Below are 26,395 nucleotides of genomic sequence, written 5' to 3' on the forward strand. Positions count from 1 at the left end.
ATAGTAGGTATGTAATACATTGTCTTTATATACAGGGTGTTTTTTTTTAATAAGACAAAAGTATTGCTTAATATAACCCGCTTGTTATTGACAGAATTTATAATCTATATCTCAATTTCTTCATTGGGTTGGGGAGTTTTGTATAAGAAAAAAATACTTGGCGATTTTTAACAAATTATGCCTTAAAAACCGGTTTTTCCAAAGTATCTATTTTTGGTAGATTTTTGGATCATGACCAATTTAAAGGGTGTGCTAAAATGCGTATATTTTTTAAATTCAAATTGCGCGGCTTGTGTTAATAGTAGAAAAATGTTATGCATATCGTTAGAATCGTCATAAACTCTAGTTTTTGGGTGTTTAAAAAATATTCCTGTGCTACATATAGTTTTGGAGCTACGTGGTAAAATGTCCCAACTTACTTAAAACTTTTCAACCTTTCTCACATTTTCCAACGTAGCTTCTATACTACAAATAGCATGAATATGACAACTAGAGTTCATGACAATTCTAACGGTATGCGTAACATTTTTCTACTATTAAGATAAGCCGCGCAATTTGATTTTTAAAAATGCACACATGTTAGCACACCCTTTAAATTGGTCATGATCCAAAAATCTTCTAAAATTAGGTACTTTGGTAAAACCGGTTTTTAAGGCATAATTTGTTGAAAATCGCCAAGTATTTTTTTCTTATACAAAACTCCCCAACCCAATGAAGAAATTGAGATATAGATTATTAATTTCTGTCAATGGCAAGTGGGTTATATTAAGTAATACTTTTGTCTTATTAAAAAAAAACACCCTGTATATATCAATTTAATTTAATGAAAATTGATCTTTCTTATCAAATGATATTCTGTAAAAAATCAAAACATTCATAGAGTTAATCATATTCAATTATATTATTTACACAATCCTCATCAGGATTCTGTTCACAAAAAAGACTTTCTTCTTTTTCTATTTCCTGTTTTATAATTTCTTCAAGATTCTCAGTCTCCATGTTGACAGAGAGAGGATCCTCATCAAGAGTTTCTTCTTCTTTTATTTCTAGTTTTACATCAGATTCACCACAATCAACAAAACTGGTAGAGGCAGAAGGTGACACTGCATTCTTAGTAGATTCTACCTTTTGGAGATGTTCAGCTGATTTATTATGTGTTGCAAGGTTTGAACTAGAGTAAAAAGATTTCTGGCATAATTCACAAGAGTATGGTTTCTCTCCTGTATGGATTCTCTTATGATCAACTAATGAACTTTGTTGTGAGAAAGTCTTTTCACATGTATCACAAGAGTATGGCTTTTCACCTGTATGAATCCTCTTATGTTGAGCTAATGCGTCTTGTCGCGAGAATGCCTTATCACATGTATCACAAGAGTATGGTTTCTCTCCTGTATGGATCCTCTTGTGCACAGTTAAATGACCACTCGTAAGGAAAGCTTTTTCACATGTATCACAAGAGTATTGTTTATCGCCTGTATGACTCCTCTTATGTTCAGCCAAACCACTTTGTCGTGAGAAAGCCTTATTACATGTATCACAAGAGTATGGCTTTTCTCCTGTATGGATCCTCTTATGGACAATTAATTCACCTTTTGTACGGAAAGCTTTTATACATGTATCACAAGAGTATGGCTTCTCTCCAGTATGGATCATTCTGTGTCTTTTTAATTTACTACAGTCTGAAAATGCCTTTTCACAAAAATCACATTTGAATGGTCTCACACCATGTATTGTTTTATGTCGGTTAAAGCTATCAATTTGTGAGAATGTCATGGGACATGATTCACATTTGAATTGTTTTTCTTTTGTATGTTGAGTATCCATATTTATCAGTTGCACCTAAAACAAATCAAAATTATATACGGACAATAAAGGATTAAAAATATCCATTTATTTAAAATATAACATAAATCAATATGTGAGTCAAATTTTCATAAAATAATAAAAATTCCTGATAGGTTTACATGAAATAAAAAATAGTAAGCGATTAAAAAATTTATGATATAATGCGAGGAGTATCCCTATTAAAGGGCGAATATAGGTTCGATATGATATGAGCTTATATGAAAGGTGCCATTTCATACTTTTAGAATATCTATGCCAAATTTAAAAATTCAAAAAAATCCTTAAGTAGATTTTGCAATTTTCTGTTTCAATTGAACATATGATAAATGAGATTGCCGACAAACCGTTTATTTTAGCCCTTTACAAGACTTTTTTTTTGACTACTTTACTTATGTTCATTTAATTAATACATTTGCATGCATCTTTTAAGATCATAAAATCATTAATTTTCGTAATTTTAAATGTAATTATTTTAATTACAAATAAGCGTACGTAGGTGTGACGTCATTGACACGTCACACATTCCACTTTGATAAATATTCATTACTAAACGTATTTTTAATGCAATTATCTACCCCTGTGCGTATATGTCAGCTGATTTTAATAACAAACACCCTTTCTAAAGTACGTAGTATTTCATAACAAGTGGTTTCGGCAGGATATTGAACAATTATTTTGAAAATTATTTACTCTTTATTATTGAACTATTATGCTTTCATGATTACGTTTGGACCAGTAGGCTAAACTTTATAGATGTGTAGACTGTAGAATAACCATAATTATAGAAAAGCATTGTTTTTATTAACCTCATATTTCTATTTACATACCTTATTTTGAATCTACCTAAGTTTTTATTTTTACGGGAATTGTTGTGTAAGGAGCTTTACCACTTCAACCTCCCCTTTCTCTTTTTTGATTAACCTTCTCCCTGTCTCACTCTATTGTGGATTAGCTGTCTGGGATACATCTAATTTTTGCTACTCTCTTTTTGATAATTTTGTTCTAATCGTAGTATACTTTTTTATTATTTTTTACCAACTAAATATTTTTTCCAGCAATTTCATGTTCTTGTCAGTAAAACACACTCTGAATCTGACACCCGTCTACACCCTGCTCGATTTTGGTTTAAGGGGAATGACAAATGCTGTGCACGCAACTGAAAAAATGTTTCCTTTAAATATTACTCAATATGTTTGTCCATCTTATTTGATCTTTGCTTTCATGGATATTCTCATTCTTGTGAAGTTGGCTGAGACCTCAAAAGTTTAAAAGACTTAATTAAAGAATATTTTTTTTTAATTTCAGGTGAAAATGTTTAAAGTGGATGAAGTCTAAAAAACCAGATAAATAAAGTTCAACAATTTACAGATAAATACAGGTAAAAATAAGGGAGTTTTTTTTTGAGTAGCGAAGCTACTCTATGATTCACTTTGTCCATGCGTCAGTCTGAGACGCAATGAGGAAAATTTGATTTTTTCGGCTGCTATTTAAGCTATTCCTATTAGGGTTGGGCTGAATACTTTTTTGCTGGATACCGGATACCGGAAAACCGGTATCCGGATTGTTTCAATATCCGGTATCCAGCCGGATATCTGGCCAATGCTTGATATCCGGCTAATTACAAGACATCCGGCCGGATATCCGTTATCCGGATAGTTTCAATATCAGGTAACTGGCCGGATATCGAAAACGGCCGGATATCCGGCCCAACCCTAATTCCTATGTATGACAAAGGCACATCTAGTCTTAATTTTTTTGCCTGTCTGTCTGTCGGTCATGAATTAGAAGACATAAAACTTTTTAAAAGATAGACAGCTGAAATTTTCAGTGAAGATTCATATGACATGCAATTCTAGTCTTTACACAGACATAAACCTTATTTTTTAAAGGTTTCATGATATTCTTTTAATTTTAATATATTCTCTTTCTGTCCCTTTTTTCCCTTGCTATGGCATAATTTCGCTCGTAATTTCAAGAATTAAAGATAATTTGACTCTTAAGTATGTATGCTAGACGGTTGACATATAGGAAGGTGAATCCACCCCTCTGACAATAAACTAACACCACCATTGTTGCCTGTATTATACTTCACTCAATTTGGGTTTAAGGGGGTATCTGTGCATGTCACTAATTTTTTTATTTTGAAGAAATTTCATATTTTTCAGGAAAGTTATACCATGAAGTGTCACTGAAGAAATTTAGGAAGACAAACATACATACACAGATCCTGTTACTTTTGTATAATGATAAAAATAGTATAATAAGGGTAGAAATTCTCAATCCACAGTTTTTTTTAAAAGCAAAGCTTTCCTATAATTAGGGTAGGTCTGTCCGTCCGTGACGTATAGCTTTTTTCGTTAATTTAGGCACGTTAGAATTCTCCTATCGATTTCAAATTTGGCATGGTGATCCCTGTAGTAGTCAGATACTATCAGAAAGCGTGGCAACTCTATAATCATTACCAGAATGTCCGTACGTCCATTTTCAACATGTTCTTCTTTTCACTTTTTTAACAACAAATTTTTATATGATCTAATTATCCGATTGATCTGATTTTTGGTATACTGATTCCTGGGACAAGTACAATATTATATATAAGTTTATAATATTAATGAAGTCCTTAAAATGTAAGTATGTACTTAAACATTAGTTGCTTTTGTGGAGAGCAGTAAGGAGCTGCCTTTTCCCGCCGAAATTTTTTCCCCCTGTTCTTGCCATAATAGACAATTTTCAAACATCTGTTATAAAACTTTTTTTTCATAAAAATTTCCCTTATTTTTTCACTTGACACTTGTAAGATTTTACAATTGCAATTTTTAAAAGCGAAGCTTTTCTATAATTAGTGTCGGTCCGTCCGTCCGTCCGTCCGTAACGGATAGCTTTTTTCGTTAATTTAGGCATGTTAGAATTGTCCTATCGATTTCAAATTTTGCATGGTGATTCCTGTAGTAGTTAGGTACGATTTAAAAAGCATAGCAACTCTATAATCACTACCAAAATGTACGTACGTCCATTTTAAACAAGTTGATTTTTTTACTTTTTTAAAAAGCTTTTTTCGTTAATTTAGGCATGTTAGAATTGTCCTATCGATTTCAAATTTTGCACGGTGATTCCTTTAATTGTAAGGTACGAGTTAGAAAGCGTAGGAACTCTATAATCATTACCAAAATGTCCGTAAGTATATTTTAAACATGATGATTTTTTTACTTTTTTAACATCAAATTTTTATGTGATCTAATTATCCGATTGATCTGATTTTTGGTATATTGATTCCTGGGACAACAAAGTATAATGTAATAAACGAAGCAACTCTATAATCAAGTCCTTAAAATGTAAGTATGTCCATAAACATTATCCTGTTCAAGAAGTTTTTAACAAATTTACTCACAATTTTGCTTTGACTTTTATACATTTATATTAGGATTATTCTGTTCTGAAACTATACAAGTGTTAACGTCCGTTTGTCCTACCGTTTCAGTGCTTCGCTTTTATGGATGTTGTCATCCTTGTTTTAATATTGACATGTTTGAAATATTACCAGTGTCACGTAAAAATGTAAGGGAAATTTTTATGAGAAAAAAGTTTATCTCTGATGATCTAGAACTGTATAATTTGGCGAAAAAAGTAAAAAAATAATTCGGCGGGAAACGGGGGTTTTCAGCGGGAGCGGCTGTTCTGCCGCCGTTTCTTCACAGTTCCATATTGTTCTCACAAAAGCAACTGCTGTGCCGAATTTTAGAGATGTAACTCTTTTATGGGCTAAGATCATGTGCGTTTTACTTTTGGTTTCAAAAAGTGGCTCATCCGCCTACCCCCTTTACAATTTTGCTTCGATTCTTATACATTTATATTCTGATTATTCAGTTCTGACACTCTACAAGTGTTAATGCCCTTTTGTCCTACAGTTTCAGAGCTTCGCTTTTATGGATGTTGTTCTTTCTATTTTTATGTCGCTAGTTAATAGAATAAATATTATCCGTAAAATTTTTATTTTCTTTAAAAATAAGGCGGGGGGGGGGGGTTAATGACATTTAAACTTAAACTGTGAGCATAATTGTCTAAATATTGAGCTAGACACTTGAAAATGGTACATAAGCATAGTCCCATAGATACTACATCTAAATGAAAAAAAAATCATTTTTTTTTATTTTAAGGTTAGGTGTAATTTGATGTAAAAACTCACTTTTAATTTTTTTTCTTAAGTTTTTTCCTTAGAAACTTTTTGTCTATTCATAAGGACATTATTTAAGATGATTCAGCAAGTTTGGTACCAAAACTCAAAAAACCCAGATTTGATATATGACACACAAACTTTAGAAAAAATGCACTTTACTCCTTCGAGCCACTCACCTAGCCTATTGGGGTCGGTCCCCGACTTGCTGAATCATTTTAAATAATGTCCTTGTTTAATAGACATAGTGTATTCAAGGAAAAAACGTAATAAAAAAACAATTAAAGGTAAGTTTCTACATCAAAATAGACCAAAAATGGCCTAATAACACCATTTTCGCCCATTTCCGCAGGGTTTTTCTTACCTGACCTAACCTAAAATAAAAAAAATTTGAATTTTTTCGCCATTTAGATGTAGTACCTATAGGACTAGGCTTATGTACCAAGTTTCAAGTGTCTAGCTCAATATTTAGACCATTTTGCTCACGGTTTAAGTTTAAATTTCTTTACGCCCCCCACCCTTTATGGTGGTTGACAAACCTGACCCTCTCCTTCCTCAAGTGTGATGAATATGCATCTAGCGGTGAAGCAAGGGGAGGGTGGGTTAATGCAACCATCTCAAAGTCAATGTATAAATGGCACTTAGAATTCGAATTTCGATCTGAAATTTTGCATGAGTAATCCTTGGTAGGTCTATTTTCCCTAAATCGAATATAAAATTGGAAAAAGTATTGACTGGCGGCTCAGCCGTTAAGCCGGTTTTTGGCTTTTTTCAGGGCAAATCCATCATTAAATACGGAGGAATCAACTTTTTGAATTATAGTTTTACATTCTTCGGTCTAAAAATGGTACTCTTGGCATTTTATAGCTTCTACCAGCCCTTTTTAGTCGATTCTAGCAGTTAAACAGATGGTACTAGAAAATTTTAAAAAGTTTATTGGTGTTATTTTCAAAAATTTTGCCCTAAAAAAAACCTTAAAACGACTGAGCCGGCAGCCGTTAGCCATTACTTTTCCAATTTTTTGTTCGATTTAGGGAAATTAGACCTACCAAGGATTACTTTGCTTTTTACATTGTTATACTTTAATAATATTATTGTTAAATTAAAACTTTAGTACACATTCTATTATGTTATTGTTATGTTATGAAATAAACTAATAAATGCAAAACATTTCAAAACTTTTGTATTTTTTATTTTACTGAAAGGGGAAGGTGTTCTTCGTAATAGCGAAGCTACTCTATTATTTGAAATGTCAGTCTGTCCATATGAAAGTTTTTTTTATGAAACATGATTTTTTTGGCGCTTGTTTAAAGATAAACTGCTGAAAACTCCTGTCAACATTCCCATCATTAGGAAGCATAATTAACTAAAACATCCATAACAGTCGGACTGCTTTTCCCCCTACTTCAACTATGTGTGTCGCTGATAAGTTAGATTTAGAATTAAGAAATATAAAAGAAGTTAATACCTAACTACTTTTTATCAAAAAATGTGAAGAAAAAAAAACAAATAGAATGCTTAGATGAACAATTATAAAAGGAGAAGAAGTGAACACTTATTATTTAAAAAAATTTTTTTTAATTATGTAGCATCTAATCTTTAACGTATCTGTCCGCATAATTGTTAGACTATTTGTATATCTAACACTTAACTGTGGCGTAACACGTAGTGCATCCGCTCGTTGTCGGGAAGTGCTAGGTTTGAATCTCGGCCCTAAACCACATCATGAACTGAGATGTTACTGCTGCTATGTCTAGTGAGCGACAAAAAAAATAGAGAGTAGGGGGAATGCCTTGGCACAACATAGCCGCAACTCATTACCGTGCTTTTCTAGACAAAGGTCAAGCTATCAAAGAGTTGATTGTCTAATGGATGATCCCTTACTTGATATCCTTGGCATTTGAGGACGTTACATTACAACACAAATTCAGTGTACGTTCATGGTGGCGTGTAGCGGACTTGTACCCGAAGCATCACCGGGCCCCCAAAAGTTTATTATTCTTAATATCTTAAATAATCGAACACGCTTGTTCATATCAATCAACCGAAAAATTTACTTCTTTTCCCTTAATCGGCCATGGGTGTTTGTTATGCTTGGTTTCCAAAAGATTGTTGTAACCTACTTAAAAACGAAGAAGTAAGCACTCCCTCTTTCTTCGAATATAAGGAAAGGGTGAGTCTCAGAGGTAAAAATTAATCTTCTTATTATATAAAGTAGTAAGCGTTTTTTGTCTGTCCCGAAGGATCTCACTAACCGCTGAACCAATATTGTTCTCCTTTACAGGGAAGCTTCTTATAGGTTCTGGGAAGGTTTTAAACTATTTTTTGAGAGGGTGTCTTCACCCCCCTCCCCCCAAAAAATATTTTTTTTATTCTTTTGGAACTCAAATTTAATATGGGATGAGGCCGACTTTTCCCCCTCCTAAATTAAGTGCCCCTAGAGGCTTCTAGGGGCGTAGCCGCTAGTCCTAATATATAAAGTAATAAGCGTTTTTTTGTCTGTCCCGAAGGATCTCGCTAACCGCTGACCCGATATGGTTTTTCTTCACAGTGTAGCTTCTTCTAGGTACTGTGAAGGTTTTAAACTATTTTTGGGGATTGTGTCTTCTCCCCCCTACCCCCAAAAATATATTTTTTTACTCTTTTGAAAATCAAATTTTAAATGGGATGAGGTCGACTTTTCCTCCTCCTACCTTAACTGCCCCTAGTTTTAAATAAAGCACCACTTTTTCTTTACATATGTTTGTTTCTCATCCCTATACATGAAATTACACCCACACAATAATAAAGCCTCTCAATTTTAATATCTGAAACTGTTAAAAAAATAATGAATAAAGCTTTTAATAAAGGGGTATTTCCATGAAGCGCAATTCAAATGTGAAACATTGTGAAAATCAATGCTCAAAGTATTTGATATAAGATTACTTAGGTGCATCATTCACACTAATTAAATGCGAAGCTACTCCATATTTCTTTTACTGATTTTCATTTGCTTTGTCCATATGTCTGTCAAAGATTTTCAATAATAAAGTTTTTCACTTTTGGAATGTGGCTCTCATTTGTGTACAGTCCCCTTTTGTTACAGCTTAAAATAGATGAGCTTCTGTCCATGAAACTTTAGGTCGGGTCCAACAACCAAGGAGAGTCTATCCAGAGAGGGATTGGACAATAGGCTGTTTATTACACTAGTCCCCTGAGTTTTATGATAACGGTTTATTACTCATTGTACATTTCTTTATTGACCATTGTCTTATACCTGTAGATCCCTGGAGCCTAAGCTAACTCTCCTTTGCTATCCATACACCCTGATTATGATGCAAGTAACAGACAACGTACTCTTTGATTGCAGAACCTTTGTCTGCAAGTCTTAACTATGCATTATAAAGGTTAGCCTATTTTAAGGCATGGCATTCCCCCAACTCTAACTATTAAAGATGCGCTTTTGACATAGCAGCAGGAGGAAACATTTATGACATCTTTCATTAGAATCTCGGCCCGACATCATGTCATAACTAAATACGTTAATAGTTATTTCTCGTATCGTATTATAAACGGCTTTCCGCGGATATAGAATGTACAATTATAAGATTAAAACTAGTTTTTTTAGCCCCGTGGTGCCGAAGGCACCGGCTAAAAAAACTAGTTTTAATCTTATGATTGTACATTTCTATATTCGTAGAAAACTGTATATAATACGATGCTAGACATAGTTTTTTCGTATGGATGAGAACCGGTTCCTATCCACCGGATTCGAATGAATATGAGAAAATGGTTTCTACTGCTGCTATGTCAGGCACGCGACATAAATAGTTAAAGTCTCGGGAATGTCTTGGCCCAAAACAGGCGCAACTCATTACCATGCACTTAATACTTCTCAAAGGTAGTGCAATCAAAGGGTTGGTTGTCAGTAGCAAGATTTGGTTCAGAGATACACCAAAAAAAACACCTAATGTTGTATCCCATCCTCAAGAGTTTATCTAGGTTATCTGTATTGTATAATCAAGCTTAGATTTTATAGATGTTTTCATTCTTATGTTAAATGTTATTTTTGCTCGCATATTCTTTGTCGCTCTTATGGCTGTCATACTGGTTTCTGTCTAATATAAGTGAAACTAAAAGAAATGGTGGACTTTGATACCATTAGTATAGTAATAGAGCAGCTACAAGTTTACATATAAATAGAGCTAGATTAGTATTATATTATTATTTTATTGAAATTAAATATATTATTCTGGAAATCGAGTATAATGATGTATGAAGTATAGAGGTAGCAAGGATTGGCTATTGCTAACGTCACAGCTATCTTCAAGATATTGGCTTTGGATCATCTCAATCTAAATATAAAAATATTATGGATTTTGTGCAGCTCACAGTATAACAGGGGTGAATATTCTGCAAAATTGACCCTACTAAAAGAGGGGGTGGGGGGATAAAAAATATGTGGTTTGGAAAAAAAAATAAAAATTAAGAGAACTGAGAAAAAAAAATTTCCATTCTCCCCCCCCCTTTCCCTCCTTGGTGAAAAAAAATGTGTGGGGATAAATGAATAATATATACCTAGAGTTCTTTAAATATTTTTCCATCCCCCCCTCCCTCCTTGGTAAAAAAATATGTGGGGAGGGATTTTTAAAATTTGTGGCAGGGGAAAAAACAAATCTTGTGCAGAATATACACCCCTGTCGTAGAATGCTCCTGGCATCGATTATATCACCAAAAAAAATATTTATACTTTTAAGGCTACTAGCTGATTCATAATGGCCTTAAATAACTTAAAACTATGTACCTTTGAATGACAATGTAAATGCAATATATTATATGTTTTTTCTTCTTCATATTACTGTGCACGGAAAGCTGAAAAGTCGGACCCCCATACCCCTGTTGTCAATTCATTGTCCATTGTCTTGTCCCCTGTACATACCTTGGCAAGGGTGGCAAGATCCATGGTTAAACCATTCTTCTCTGTTTCCAGCACCTTCTTCATGGGCAGCTTGACTTTCTCATGCACCTCCAACTCTATCTTGCTGATAATAAGAGTGATTAGGTCCATAAGAAGCGCAGCAATAATAAGGATGAACGTTTTTTTTTACAAAAAAAAACCCTTTAGGTACTATAATACAATCATGGATGGACAAAAATTCGTTATATAGCAGATTTTCAGTAGTCCTAGAAAAATTAAGACACTTTGAAAATTTTGGTACCCATTATTCCTTCCCCCCCCCCCCCCCCCCAACACCCGAGAACAATATTTTTTTTATAATTAGGTTAGGTTATAGACTAGGGGGCTAAAAAAAAGTTTTTAATCTTATAATTGTACCTTTTTCATCCGTGGAAAGCTATTTATAATACGATGAAATAAATAACTATTATAGCATCTTATTATAGACAGCTTTACGTGGATATACAAATGAAAAATTAGATTAAAACAAGTTTTGTTAGTCCAGAGGGGCCGATGATTTTGTTTTAATATTCGTGGAAAATTTTGTAATACAAATGTGGCTGAGAATCTAGGGGTATAGTCCCTTTCGTGTTAACGGACCTTAAGGGGCGATTCTTCGTATTTTTCACAGTTGTTTTTCTCCTATTTCTAGCCCCTGCGGTGGGCTCTAACCTTGCGGAGTTAATTGCCTAACCCTGTGGGGCAATCACCGCTAACCCAATATAACCTAACCTAAAATGACCTATAAAAAGCTATTTAAAAAAACATGAATCGCCCCTTAAGAGGCGTTGCCACAAAAGGGACTATTCCCGAATATTAAATACCTAGCAAAGCACAACAATATTTAACTACTATAGATGTTCAACTTTCACTCCCGATTCATAAATTAAACATGAGTGGTCGTCGACAGCTCCTCCCTCCCTCTATTTTTATACATTTTTGCTTTGAATACAAGTTGCTAGTAGAAGATAACTTAAAGGCTTTTTTCTCGTGCTATTTCGGTTTAATAAACAAACTGTTGATATAAGTTTAAAAACAATTTTACCTGGAACTAGTGGTAAATTCTTCTACAGGTCAAGGTCTGAGACACCATGGAGGGTCCATTAACTGAAAAAAGGGCTTGAATGTTCTCTTTTCTGGCTAAAACCTCTCATATATACAAATTCCTATAAATAAATTAGTTTAGTTGTCAGCTTATTCGTTTAGATTATATCAATCCCATTCCACTAAATTCAAAAGGATAACAGATGAAAAGTAGGTAATAAAAGTTAGGTTTTGATGTTAATTTCACTTAGGAAACAAAATCTATTCTGCAGTTTAGTTGGGGCCAATAAATCGATTAATTTTATTTTTTTTTCAATTGTCCACAATAAAATACAATACATGATTTTTAGTCATGGGTTTGACTTTGAACTGGTTTCATTCCAGTGGAATTTAGTCATAATTGGAACTACCTGTATACGCTACATTTAAAAAAATAAATTATTACCTAATGATAAGTACAGCCAACTTGGCCTGACAACTTTGATTGTTTATGTTATGTATGTCGTCCCGTCTGCTATTTTAATCTCAACATGACTTTCATTTGCGTACGAGGGGGGGGGGGGGACAAATTTTCTCCGTAAATATTTTCCTAGTATTTAATATTAATATTTTCCTAAATAATCAGATTTTCAGTACTGTCTAGGAAGTTTTTTTCCAGAAACCTTTTTCTCATTTATTTGTACTGCAAAATAACAACACTATTTATGCAAACTCTACACGCATCCTGTTGTGAATATGGGTATTTGAATATTGTAGGGAACCACTCCTTTGACGTCATGAATTGGCCCAACTTGTCTAGGTTTTTAGCCATAACGGACTTATCCAATGGAATATCTTTATTTGCTTGAGTTATTCATAATGTATATAATTGCACCTTTGATATAAGCTCATATTATATCCAACCTATATTCGCCCTTTAACTATTAAACATATTCCAAAATAATTTATCCTACCACCATCCAAGTACCTTTAAAGTTCTTTCTTTTACTGGAGAACCCAGTCAATTTAGTCCTTAGTGCTTATTAATGCACATTCAAAAATACCATATTACTTAACTATTATAAAAGTAAATGAAAATATTTCGAAATTTACTTTTTCTAGGATAAGGGTGTGGGGGAGGGTAATGCAACCATCTCGTAATCAGTGTGTGAATTTCGTTATGAAACTAGGCATGATTAATCCTTGGCAGGTATACTTTCCATAAATCGAACAAAACTTGGAAAAGTAATAGTTAACAGCTCAGCCGTTTAGCCGTTTTAAAAATAAATAAACCAATAATAACCATTTTGCATTATTACTATATGCTTTCCCTCTGAAATAGCCTAAAACCGTTCCTAGACCATTAAGAAATCTTTAGACGTTTACAAGATCTTATTGGGCACAAAAATACAACTTTTTTTATACAAATTTACATCCTAAACACATCCCTAAATACACCTCTAATAACCTATGGCCTCAATTCATTGCCTAACTCAATGCCTGCAGAGTGTTAAATACCTGTTTATATTTCTGATATTTTTATTATTCCATGTAATTAAATTTCATTTTCATGTTCTGAAAATATAAAAAAAAATAAGAAATAAAATAAATGTACAGAAAACAAACAAGAAATACAGATTTATACACAGAGAGATAACTTTAAAATCCTTACTTAATCAATTAAAAAATATAAAAGAAAATAAATAGAGTGAAAAGTTCTTGTTTATATAACAAAGAAAAAAATAACTTGGTAGGTAAGTAATATATTGTCTTTTTATATACAACAATTTAATTGATTGAAAATTGATCTTTCTTATCTAGTGATATTATATCATTTAGTTAATCATATTCAATTTTATGTTCGACTATGTCAATATTGTCTATCATTTTCTCATCAGAATTCTGTTCCCAAGAAAGAGATACTTTATCCTGAATTTCTTCTTCTATTTCTTGTTTTATAGTTTTTTCAACATTCTCATCCTCCATGTTGATAGAGAGAGGATCCTCATCAAGAGATTCTTCTTCTTTTATTTCTAGTTTAATATTAGCTTCACTACAATCAACAAAACTGGTAGAAGCAGAAGGTGAAACTTTATTCTTAGAAGATTCTAACTTCTTCAGGTGTCCAGCTGATTTTTTATGTGTTGACAGGTTTGAACTTGTGTAATAATATTTCTGGCATAATGCACAAAAGTATGTTTTCTCTCCAGTATGGATCCTCTTGTGGACAGTTAATTGACATTGTCGTGCAAAAGTCTTTTCACATGTATCACAAGAGTATGGCTTCTCTCCTGTATGGATCCTCAAATGATCATTTAAATGACTTTGACGTGCAAAAGTCTTTTCACATGTATCACAAGAGTATGGTTTCTCACCTGTATGAATTCTCTTATGGTCATTTAAATTACTTTGCTGTGTAAAACCTTTTTCACATGTATCACAAGAGTATGGCTTCTCTCCTGTATGGATCCTCAAATGATCATTTAAATGACTTTGACGTGCAAAAGTCTTTTCACATGTATCACAAGAGTATGGTTTCTCACCTGTATGAATTCTCTTATGGTCAATTAAATTACTTTGCTGTGTAAAACCTTTTTCACATGTATCACAAGATTATGGTTTCTCTCCTGTATGGATCATTTTATGAAGCGTTAGCTGAGGATTTGTACAGAAAGCCTTTCCACATGTAACACAAGAGAAAGGTTTCTCACCTGTGTGCATGTGGGTCATCTTATGAACAGTTAAATTACTAATTGTACGAAATTCTTTCCCACATGCATCACAAGAGTATGGCTTTTCTCCTGTATGGATACTCTTGTGCACTATCAATGCACTTGGTTGTGAGAAAGCCTTTTCACATGTATCACATTTAAATGGCTTTTCACCTGTATGAATTCTCTTATGATTAACTAGCGCATTTTTGAGTGAGAACGCTTTATCACATAAATCACATTTGAATGGCTTCTCGCCTGTATGAACTCTCATATGCACTGTTAAATTACTCTTGTGAGAGAATTCCTTGGAGCAGATATAACACTTGTTCATGATGAATTCTTTATTGTTCTTGCACCTGGAATAAATAAATTTTAATGTAATACTTGTGTGAATTAAAAATAATAAATTCAAATTTTTATTGTATATTCTGAATAGAAAATAATTATTCTTTGCTTACATTATTTTATTAGCTGTGTTTTAGTGAATTGTGGGTGTTGAGGAGGAGGACGTTTAACCAACAACATTATTTCTCTTTTTAGTGCTTTACCTTAATGTGCCTAGCGAGCATAAGCAACCACAAACCCTTGTTTTTAACAAATAAAATAAGTTGAAAATAGGGAATACTTTCTTTAAGCACCTCTCGTCCTGGAGCCCTACCCTGCAAGACCTATACCTGTAGCGTACTGGCGCTGCAATACAACCCAATATAACTTACTTAACCTGGACTTAAGTAAAACACAAAAGCACGAACGAATTCTTCCCAATATAGGGGGGGGGGGGGATTTCTGAGCTTTACTAGGGAAATCATTATTATTTCAAATGAAAAAAAGGTAATTTTTTCAGTGGCCTTTTACTATTATAGGTTTGTACTACACTGTGTGTTATTATTGTACTACACTCCAACAAAGTTTAAAAACTATACCTATACTATACTATATTTAATCATTTCAGTAGTAAGCGAAGTCTCTTTTTGAGGACAGACAGACATTTAATTACTTTAATTTGCTAAAATAAAACATACCCATGCTTTTTTCCTTTAAATATTTCAATAAAATTCAGTTTTATAACATTTAGTCTTATTTCATTTTATATTTTGTCTGAAAAAAAAATCACTATTTTACAAGTAACATTTAGTTATAAGAACTAATTAAAGATGATAAAATGATAAATATAAATTGGTTTACAAAAATTAAAGTAGATATTTTGGCATTCAAGAGAAGAACAGAAAAAATAGAAACCGTATCTACATGAATTTTCAAATTAAATAAATTTTAAAAATTTACAGGGTGGTATGCAAGGTTAGGACAACATGGGTTTACGTTTTTGATTAAAAAAAAATTTCAATTTTCTACCATGTAGTTTTTAAAATATTATGATTCATATTTTTCTGATATCTGCAACATAGATGCTTGTATTTTTTTTCAAAAAAAATAACACGACAACCATTTTAGTGCTTAATTATAAATAACATTTTTTCAGAGTAACATGATTTTTTCTTTAGTATTGATTTTGGAGAAGCAATATGATTTACACATTTATCAAATATTAAATAGGAACATAAATATATAATAAAGCACTTACTAAAAGATGCTTACAACATATTCGCAATTAGGTTCATTCATAAATCAAACATTTTTATTTCTATCTACTTAAACAAATTTTTCACTCTCAATTCCTTCTTCCTCCTTTATTTCCTCTTTTATAATTACTTCCACACTCTCAGCCTCAATCTTTATACATATAGGATCCTCATCAAGAGTTTCTTCTTCTTTTATTTCCATCTTTATATTAGCTTCGCCACAATCAACAAAACTGGTAGAAGCAGAAGGTGTAACAATATTCCAACTGGATTTATGGCTCCTCTTATGCATAGTTAAATGACCTGGATGATAGAAAGCCCTGTCACATGTATCACAGGCGTATGGCGTCTCTCCTGTATGGATCCTATTGTGTATATTTAATTCACTTTGTGTCTTGAAAGTCTTTTTACATGTACCACAAGAGTATGGCTTCTCTCCTGTATGGCTCCTCTTATGGTTAGCTAAATTACCTGGTCGAGAGAAAGCCTTTTCACATGTATCACAAGAGTATGGCTTCTCTCCTGTATGGATCCTATTGTGGACAGTTAAACTACTACTTGTAAGGAAAGCTTTATCACATGTGTCACATTTGAATGGCTTCACTCCTGTGTGAGTTATCATGTGTTTTGTTAAACCACCATTTGTAGAGAATTCCTTGGAGCAGATATGACACTTGTTCATGATGGATTATTAATTGTTTTTGCACCTGATATAAAAAAAATTGAATTGATAAATAAGTTAAATTCAAAAAAATTATTTCAAGTCCTTATGTAAATTTAACTATTATCATTTTAAATACTGATATTATTGTAACATAGACTCTATACTTAAGATGTTACTATGTAGGCAAAAGTATTCTAGATGTACTATATAAAAACTTTTCCCCTTTCATTCATATCTTATGTAGCAGGTTGTGTCTGTAGATATGCTGTGCTGTTTAATTTAATGTCATGTACTACTTGTTAAAAGCTAACTTACTTTCTTCTCAACTCAAATTTGACGTTTTATTTCTCCTTACGTAATCTTAAATCTTATTGGAGACCACTGTTTTGGAGGTAAATATGAGGGTAAATGAATGAAAAGTGAGCATTCATAAAGTTGGTAAAAAAGACACTTCTCAGCATTTTAAAGTACTAATATACCTGATTTTATCTTGGCAGTTGGTTTCTAAGAAGGCTTAAAGAATTACTCTTTTTTTCATATCATTTCAATTCATTTATTTATCTGAAAAATAATGAGTATAATGCAAGAAATATTTTAAGTTGAATATAATATAGAAAGGTTTCCACAAATTAAGTGCCTAGAGAGCATAAGCAACAGTCCTCCTCCCTACTTATTAAGAAACAAATTAGGTGAGTTTTTTTTTCTTTATGCCTATCCACTCCTGGAGCCCTACCCTTTAGGGCTTATTCAGCGGTGCTACCCTGAACCTAATTTAACCTAAAATAAAACACATAAAAAACTACTACACAACATAGAAGGGGGGGAGGGGGGTTTCTGAGCTCAACTAGACACTTTGTGGAAACCTTTCTTATCTTTAAAAAAAAGATAAAAGAATTTAAATATTCCTTGTGGCCTTTTTCTACACTACACTCCAACAAAGAAGCAAACAAAACAAACATAGACTTATATCAAGATTTCTTAAAGAGAACTCAGTCATTTCAGTGGTAACCGAAGTCTCTTTGTGAAGACAGAGAGACATTTACTTACTTTAATTAGATAAAATAAAACACACCTATATTTTTTTTCTTTTTGTGTTTCAATAAAATTCAGTTTTATAACATTTTTTCTTATTGTAAAATGACTTCTATGGGGTCCTAACGATTGACCCGATTAAGAGAGAAAATGAAACATTTTATCATTATTAACGTAATACTTTAGATACGCATATAGATTAGTTTTTTACTGATTTATTGAGCTTGAACAATTAAAACTATGTTCCCGGCACTAAACGAATGCTCATTATCACAGATATATTGACAATCTAAGGTTGTTCTAAATTTTACTACGAAAATCTCTGAAAAAAGATAAACTTATTAAATAAAATATTCTCGTAAAATTATAACAACCATTTAAAATACATTAAAATTAATATTAACGTAAATCACACAAACAATTATATTAACCTCTCACAACCAAAAAATGTGCTAAACTGAATATGTTTGCTGTCACAGAATAGCATGATGAAATATTTAAACAACAACAAACGCGGCATATCCAAGAAACTGCGCTTCAAATGTCGTCGTTGTTCCAAGAATAAAACAACGAACGCGGCATCACCAATAAACTGCGCTTCAAATGTCGTCGTTGTTCTAAGAATAAATATTGTCTTTAGTTTGAAGCGAAATTATTATAAGTTTTACAACATTCCCGCCAAGGGAAGAGCTTCAAACCAGCTTCTGCAACAATTAGAAGATAGAAACTTCATACATCACTCAAATTGAAACTTGAATCTCAACACCTTGAGGTATTAAACCAGGACTTAAGGAGTCCTCAAAATATAAACTGATCAACAAACACATAGAATTAAGGTATGTAACCAGAACTAATGGAGTTCTCATTAGGTGTGCGTTAAAGAAACAAATACAACCCACCTTTAACAATGTCTTCTGGAGGAACTCTTGTGAGATCTTCTTCTTAGAACTTCCTCATTGCCATTCAGCTGATCTCTCAGATCCCTTGGGAACTTATTAGGATTCCTCTGGGATAACACATGTCTAGCATCATTGTGCTGCAATCTCTTTAGACCTCTAGTATAGTCTCTTACAATTCTATTACTAGAAGTAGAACTGGAAGGTGTAGGCTCTGTCTCATTGTCCTTCTGTCTCACCCCAACAGTAACAGACACATCTCTCAAAACTCTTAGCTGCTTCATTTTCCTGAACTCTCTATTATTTAGAGCATCAGGATTATACCTCTTAAAAGTATTCATCCTAGCCTTTCTCTCCAATGCCCATTGCCTATTTCTCTCAGTATTCTTACCAGGCATAGCTTCATACACAGATTGGGCTAAACCCACTCTGTCCTCAGACTCATAAAAAACCTTATCATTCAAGAAATTCATTCTTCTCTTGGGTAGAATCCCAGATACAGAATCCTCAATCCTCTTTAACTGTGCTCTGGTATTATCTTCTCTCTTTGTTAAGACCAGATCCAAAATTCTAACACATGTCTTCTTTTCTCTCAATCTGAGTAGGCAGCCTCTCATGTAATCATATGCTCTGATGTGCTGAACCCAAAATTCACCAGCTTCCTTAGTATCCAGAGTAGACAGTTTAGACAGAAGAGAGTAGATATTAGCCGGATCAAGTCTTCCCCATTCACACAATGCTGGAATGATTTCACGACCATTTTGAGGTCTAGGAGACTTAATCTCATTCTTCAAAGCAATATCCACACTGAACTCATAAACAGAAGTGGAAAACTGGGGGCTTGGCTGAAGATCAATCTGTAGACATGGCTCACCAGAATCATCAATTACATATTCCCTCTTGAACAACAGATCATATCTATTGGCTAGCAAGTCTGGCCTTGGAGTTGGCTGTTCACACATAAAGTCAGGCAGGTGGACTCTCTCTAACACAGCAAACTGATTGAAAAATACATGTCTGGCATGATGCAGATATCTTTCACCACCACATTGGGGTACAGGAATATTAGAATACAAATCAGCTAGATTCTCAAGAAGAGGGTTAAATCCAACTTTGATTGATCTCAGCAAATCTGCTCTAGTCTTAGCATTACATATTGCATCAGTGTCATCAATGCAAGTATTAATCAGAGCTTTAGCTACAAAGTAAGAGAACCAACAGTTGAATGAATCCTGAGTCATTCTCAAGGAGTATAAAGTCAAATCAGGATCAGGAAAGAGATTTCTAATCAGGGTGCCCATCAGAACCTGGTAAATTTCAACCATACTTCTAAGCCTTGCTTCTAGGTAATACCAGATAAATAAAGGTTGCTCACAACCAGCCCATGCCCATCTTTGATCCATGAATTCAATACCAACTGGAAAGGGACTTCCATTGCAGACTACAGACAGCGAGAAAATATCAAAGCTGTCCATTCTGCATCCTGCAGCAACAGCTAGACTTCCCAGGTCAAAGGCCTTGAAATTGATACTAACTCCATAGAAATCTTCAAGAAAAGAGGTTAGTAATTTGACTTGATGATCTGCATTATCCATGTACACAACAGGCCTAGCTTTCAGGAACTCAAGAACTTCATTAGGCATATCACTGAATGTAAAGGTAAATGATTGGCACTTCGGGACATACTGATCATGGGTATCCTCTGGTACCCTGTCCCAGGGAAATTTTATGGTAAGGGTGGTTGTGTAACCATCAGAAAAGGTTATTCCAACAGGCACTTCAACTAATGTTTTGTCATCAGCATTGACTTCAACAGTATGACACTCCTTCCCATCTTTCTTGGCTGACAGAAGATCAAAATAGGCTTGTCTTGGTATTTTCACTGTTTGAATGAAGCATGGAGCATTGAGTGTATGGAAAAATGATCTTGACTGAGCATTGAGTGCATTATTCAGCCTGGACAGTGCAGAGGACAACTCCCTCTTACTGTAATCACCCATCAGGATCAGCATATGAGTCATTTTGTCTGGTACTAGTTGTTTGTTCATAACAGGCTGATTCCATGATCTAGTGTAATATTGATCAGTGTAGAGTGAGGTATTTAGTGGTGAACCTCTAGGTAGGATATCAGAGATGTTCCAGTTATCTTTGATTTTCAGATGTTGCTCATAGATTCTTAAACAGGAGTATGCACTGGACTCCTCACTCTCATCCTTAAAGATGTCAGACTCATCATAGAGTACATTTTCATATTTTTCTGATTTTTCAGAAAACAATTTTCTTTGGTAGGATTCAGTCAGAAAAAGCTCTTCTCCACCTAAATCCTTTGGGTCTCTGCTTTTCAATCTTTCATCCAAATACTTTCGCTTTGAAATTGGATCTGGTGCAGACATTATAAATCTATTAAACAATCACATAATTATATTTAAAATAGAAATATTTGGTGTGCCGGGAATTAAACATAAAATTAACTATCTATCTTAATGATAAAAACAATAAAATGAATTTTATTTACATAGTATAAAATATTTTTATAAAATTACACATTCAAAAGGTGATTAAAAGATAGTAGAGATGAATAAATACAAAAAAAAACATCCAGATTTACTTAACAGTATTGATACTTTGAAAGAATTCTTTAGAATTGAGGTTAAGATCTGTCACAGATGAAATAACACACACATCTCTTGGTGATCTCTCAACAAACCGGATAACGCACTTCTTTCCAGAAGTGTTTGGATAGGAAATAAGGACTCCTCTTCCATTTTTGATGATATCTACAACCTTGCCTAACTTCCACTTCTCTAACTTATTATTGATGTTATCAAGAAATCGAAAAACAACAATATCCTCCATCTTCACTTCATCAGTATGGCTCATTTTGATAGGTTTAGGAATGAGATGGTGCATACGATCTAGAAGAAGTTGGTACCAATATGACTGAATAGATTCCAGGCATTTTAAGAGATGAGTGGGGCATGATGATTCTATCAGATGCATCGGTCCTTCAATAACTCTATTGTGTGATCTACCAAGTTTAAATCGGTTTGGTGTAAGTATATCCCACCCAAAGTCAGCTGAATTAGATTGGTCAGCTCTTGCCAGGGGTATATCATCTATCTCTGATGCCATCTTGCTGAAGATTGTTTCCCATTGTATGGGGGTAAGAGCAATATCTGTGTTGATAGCTGATTTATTAAGCATGTCCCTGAGGGTTCTAATTTTTCTTACAACTCTTCCTCTTTCCATATGGCTTTTAGAAGTGGATGGATAAACTTCTATGCCAAGGGACTCCTGTAATTGATGATTAGCATCACGCAAAGTGAATTCTACTTTATCCAAGCTTGTCAACTGTGTGCCCTGGTCGACAAATAGGCATGAGGGTACTCCATGTCTGCCAGAATGCCTTTCAAGAGCCATTACAACATCTTGGGTTTCTAATCCTTCTAGTACTAGGATACTAGTTGCAGATGACAAGAGACATACTATGACTAAAGCATAAATTTTCACTTCAGGTTGAGACCTTGTAGACCCGGAGTTTCTGAAAGGCTTTGATTTAAAGCCATATACTATGTCACACATAGAGTGGTAGAAAGCAGGTACTATTTGATATCTAGATTGAGGATGGTTACCCATTTCTAATTCAAGCGTTTTCTTCAACAGCATACGGCAGCGAGGGCAATTCCTGCGAACTTCTTGAATAATCCTCCTTGGATTATTGATGGGAAATACATACTTCATTAGCTCATTTAACGTGGCTTCATTTCCAGCATGCTTCCTGGTCTTGTGGTGAATTTCCATCAATAATGAAAAGAACAAGTCAGAATCAGCTGATACAATAGGTAACACACCTTTTATCATATTTCCATCAAAAAATACTTTGAAGTTTAGGTCTTTCTGGATTACCTCGGCATCTGCTGGGATTCTTCCATGAGCGTAGAATATACCATCTTTCTCTTCGTAATCCTGCAATTTAACCTTATTTAGTTTTGACAGCAAGATACAAGTTTCAATACGGAGAAAATGATTAAAAGATTCAATGCTGAGAATCTTAAAGTACTCAGGAGGAACACCATTAGAAGCTGCTATAGCAGAGCACTTTTTACAATCCTGGGACTGATGGAGTCCCCTGCTCTGATGGGCTTTGTGTTTGACTGACCAGATGAAGTCAAGTACTTTAGTCATAATTCTTATTGATTTAGAGAATCCATTCTTAATTACATCAATAGGTGATGTAGAAACCCTGCCGGCTTTAGCAACGAAAGAATGGAAATTGGTATTACATGAACATTCTAGACAATGTTGAACTACATTTGATATGCCAAAGCATTGCTCTATTAGAATCTGGCCATTATGTTGAGGGCAACCACTACAATGCATTGAGGTAGGAAAAAATTGTAGTGAAGCAGAGGAAACTTGTGCCGAAGGAAGTGGAACTTCAGGAAAGCATTCCTCATTAAGAAGTTGGCTCTGTGTAGCAGAGAGTTGTATGTCCAGGAATGTAGTTTTAGGCATTGATTTCTTTGGCAACTTCATCCATGGATAACCTGATACCCACAAGGAACCACTTGAGAGGTCTGATGGTTTTAACGAAGATGGTTTTGTAATCATGTCTGCTGGATTCAAAGAACCATCAATATGATATAAAGGTATAGATTCCTTTGTTCCTACAACTGCTTCAATTAACCTTCTGATTTCCATGACTCGATTCAGACAAAAGAGTCTAAGCCTCTTGTTTGTATTGTGGCACCAGGCCATAGCTATAGAACTATCTGTGAAGTAAAGAACTTCAGTGACTAAATCTCCAAGTGATAGCTTGATATCATAGGCAAGAGCTGCAGTGATTCTGATAGCCTCCAGCTCGTTGCGAGGCACAGAGTTCTTCATCAATCTGCTCTTAGATGCCATTAGTTGACAGCTGTAATTACCATTTTCTAATTCTACTCCAGCATAAACAGCGCCACCGCCAGCAAATTCAGCTGCATCACTTATACATAGGAGTCTTATAGACTTAGGAGCAGTGTTTGCTGGAAAGAGATATCGGGGAATACTAAGACTGGGAATTTCTAGAAACTCTGCAAACCTATCTCTCCAATACTTTTGTAAATCTTGGGATAGCGGTTTGTCCCAATCCAGGCCTGAGAGAGCCTGACAGTCAAGCTTTAATTGAAGCTTGTATGGCTCCCACCATCCACTGGTGTCCCAAAACTCACAAACTCTTGAAATAACCATTCTTCTAGTAATTTCAGTTGATTCAAGAAGTAGAGATACATCAGCTGGATTTTGGACTGGAAATGGGTTTGGAGATTTAATTCCCCTCTTCTTAATGTTGAAGTTTAGCTCTGTGAAACCAGGAGAGAATGTGTCCTGAGACACGTTCCATTTGTAACCTAGGACTTTTAAGGAGTCCTCAAGCTCTGGGTGACCAGATAAGATCACAAATTTTGCAGAAAAGCCACCTGCTTCTAAGACTTTAAGGACTTGTTCAATTTGTTCCAGGCATTTTTCTTTTGTATGGTCTCCACCAATCATGTCATCCACATATGTGTCAAGGATGATGACAATGTAAGCCAAAGGATACTGGTCTTTGAGGAGTGTTGCAAGTTTTTCTAAAGCATATGTAGCCTGATTGGCACTGCTTGATACTCCATACCATGCTACTAGCATGACATACACATCAGGTGGTTTACTGGGGTCCAAGTCCCCAAATAAGAAAAGTTGATATCTATAAGAGCTTGGTTTTAAGTGGAGCCTATTGTAAAGCTTTGATATATCACTTGTCCAAATAAATTTCTTTGTCCTTGCCCGGTTAAGGATGTCCTGGATTTTCTTCATCTTGTTCTCACCCTTGGCTAGACATTCATTTAATCCTGACATTGAAGGATCAACCACCAGTTGCACTGGTGTGCTGGCTGAATCCTTCAGGACATATCTCCATGGCATATAATGCCTAAATGCACCATTATTTATCAACTCCTGATGTTGTTGGGGGAGATCCTCCAGTTTCTTAAGAAAACCTTTACTAACTAGGTCTTTATGAGCTTCCTTGACCCTTGCTTTGATATCATCAGATGCTTTGCATTGGGACTTATATACCTTTTCAGCTTGTTTATAATTATCATTACCCCCATGCTTATCAGATAGGAATTGATCTGCAGGCTTGACAAACGGCAGGTCAACATAAACTCTTTTCTCATCAAGATTAACAGAGACACTCTCCTCAATCATTTGTTGCTCAATTCTTTCATTCAGCGACATCATTTTAGTACGGTTAGAGACCGAGCATTTACAAAGCTTACACTTTTCACACCTGAAGTTGACTGTGTCGTCTTTATCTTGCTCATCCAAGAATGATCTGAGTTTTCTTAATGGGACCTTGGCCTTAAATGCCGTAACACTGAAACACTGGCAATGAAGGCTAGAGCACAATTCATAATCAGGTAAACATTCATCAAAGACTTCTTGACCCAATTCATTGAAACTCTTACTGTCGACTGGGGTAGGAAAAATGGTTTCCCCTGATAGAGTCGTGTAGCTGTACGACAGTGATGGAGTTTTGAACTCTGATAGTGCACATTCAGAATCAACTATATCTGGCTTAAGGGCATACATTAATGATGGATATAAAGAATTACGATACTGGTTAACCACTTCAGAGAAGTAGATATTGAAGTGGTTTACATTGCCATGAAATTTATGATTTGCCTCAGAGAAGGAGGAGTGGGGGCCACCATAGCAGTAATATGAACCAAAAATGTCTTTAAATGGGGCTTTGTACAGACCTATCCCTGACGGAAGACTGAGGACACATTCTGGTTCAAGCTCAGGTGATTTTAACCCAATTAACAATCCAATTCTATCCTTACCAATGTACTGTGGTAGTGGAGTGTTGAGAGGGAGATTAGAATGTTGACGAGCTTCTTCATTAACTGCTGTTAGATCATACCAGGGAATCTTACTAGTTATGGTTTGCATTCCCTGAGCTTCTAGTTCATGATATTTACCAGATGGAGTGGGGCCAAGTATCATTTGATAGGTTCCATACTCTGTCCATATTTTTCCACCAGAAACAACGCCTATAGCACTTGGTTCTGTTCCTGTGACTTTCATCCCTATTTCTTCTGCTAGCTTTCCCTCGACTAGGTGCTGGTTAGCACCTCGGTCGTAAAGGCACAAAATAGATTTGCCATTAATATTAAGGAACTGCATGACTCCAATAGAATCATGCTTTACTTCATTAATGATATCCTCAGGACTAGGTTTTTCCTCTTTACCTGTCGAAGTATTAAATACAGGTGTAGGGTCTAGCAGGTTAGGTTTCTTGGAGCGAGATAGATCTTTGCTTTTAGGTTTCAGCCCAGTAAGAACTTGAAAGTGAGATGCCATATTTATTGGGGCTTTCAGATTGTCAACATCAAACCCAGGAATGTACTTCTCAATAGCTTTAAGGATCTCAACATTGGAGGGCTTAGTATGTTGGGGGTTGAAACAAAATAGCACAGAATATGGTGATCTTCTTGGATTTGATTTAGAG

The 26,395-nt window shown here is 34.5% G+C and overlaps 2 protein-coding genes, 3 long non-coding RNA genes and 1 pseudogene across 8 annotated transcripts; 2 read left to right on the top strand and 4 right to left on the bottom strand.

The window, feature by feature from the left end:
* Positions 1-820: 820 nt before the first annotated feature.
* On the bottom strand, positions 821-13,552 carry LOC145330313 (uncharacterized). Its single transcript, XM_080174955.1, has 2 exons — positions 13,494-13,552; positions 821-1,839 (listed from the first exon to the last, which is right to left on the bottom strand). Exon 2 carries the CDS (start codon positions 1,822-1,824, stop codon positions 883-885), a length of 942 nt encoding a protein of 313 aa, XP_080031081.1. The 5' UTR covers positions 1,825-1,839; positions 13,494-13,552; the 3' UTR covers positions 821-882.
* LOC145330315 (uncharacterized) lies at positions 2,697-4,125 on the top strand. Its single transcript, XR_013883366.1, has 2 exons — positions 2,697-3,223; positions 4,011-4,125. It is a non-coding gene; the product is annotated as an uncharacterized LOC145330315 (long non-coding RNA).
* Positions 5,488-7,194, top strand: LOC145330314 (uncharacterized). The gene is made up of 2 exons (XR_013883365.1): positions 5,488-6,702; positions 7,070-7,194. It is a non-coding gene; the product is annotated as an uncharacterized LOC145330314 (long non-coding RNA).
* LOC145330305 (uncharacterized) lies at positions 10,206-12,517 on the bottom strand. Of its 3 annotated transcripts, none has more exons than XR_013883361.1 (4): positions 12,442-12,517; positions 11,998-12,118; positions 10,935-11,037; positions 10,206-10,350 (listed from the first exon to the last, which is right to left on the bottom strand). It is a non-coding gene; the product is annotated as an uncharacterized LOC145330305 (long non-coding RNA). The 3 variants fall into 3 exon arrangements; XR_013883362.1 differs by having other exon boundaries at positions 11,998-12,059; positions 12,442-12,473; XR_013883363.1 differs by having other exon boundaries at positions 10,935-11,033; positions 12,442-12,473.
* A 55-nt stretch (positions 13,553-13,607) lies between the features above and the next one.
* LOC145330306 (uncharacterized) lies at positions 13,608-15,041 on the bottom strand (annotated as a pseudogene).
* A 767-nt stretch (positions 15,042-15,808) lies between these two features.
* LOC145330307 (uncharacterized) lies at positions 15,809-17,496 on the bottom strand. Of its 2 annotated transcripts, none has more exons than XM_080174949.1 (2): positions 17,413-17,496; positions 15,809-16,976 (listed from the first exon to the last, which is right to left on the bottom strand). In XM_080174949.1, exon 2 carries the CDS (start codon positions 16,949-16,951, stop codon positions 16,340-16,342), a length of 612 nt encoding a protein of 203 aa, XP_080031075.1. In that variant the 5' UTR covers positions 16,952-16,976; positions 17,413-17,496; the 3' UTR covers positions 15,809-16,339. The 2 variants fall into 2 exon arrangements, with proteins under 2 accessions (XP_080031075.1, XP_080031076.1); XM_080174950.1 differs by lacking the exon at positions 17,413-17,496 and adding an exon at positions 17,249-17,283.
* Positions 17,497-26,395: the final 8,899 nt, after the last annotated feature.

The sequence above is a fragment of the Acartia tonsa genome, chromosome 10 (genome assembly GCF_053477335.1).
Source record: "Acartia tonsa isolate MP-2025a chromosome 10, ASM5347733v1, whole genome shotgun sequence".
Taxonomy (NCBI): Eukaryota; Metazoa; Arthropoda; class Copepoda; order Calanoida; family Acartiidae; genus Acartia; species Acartia tonsa.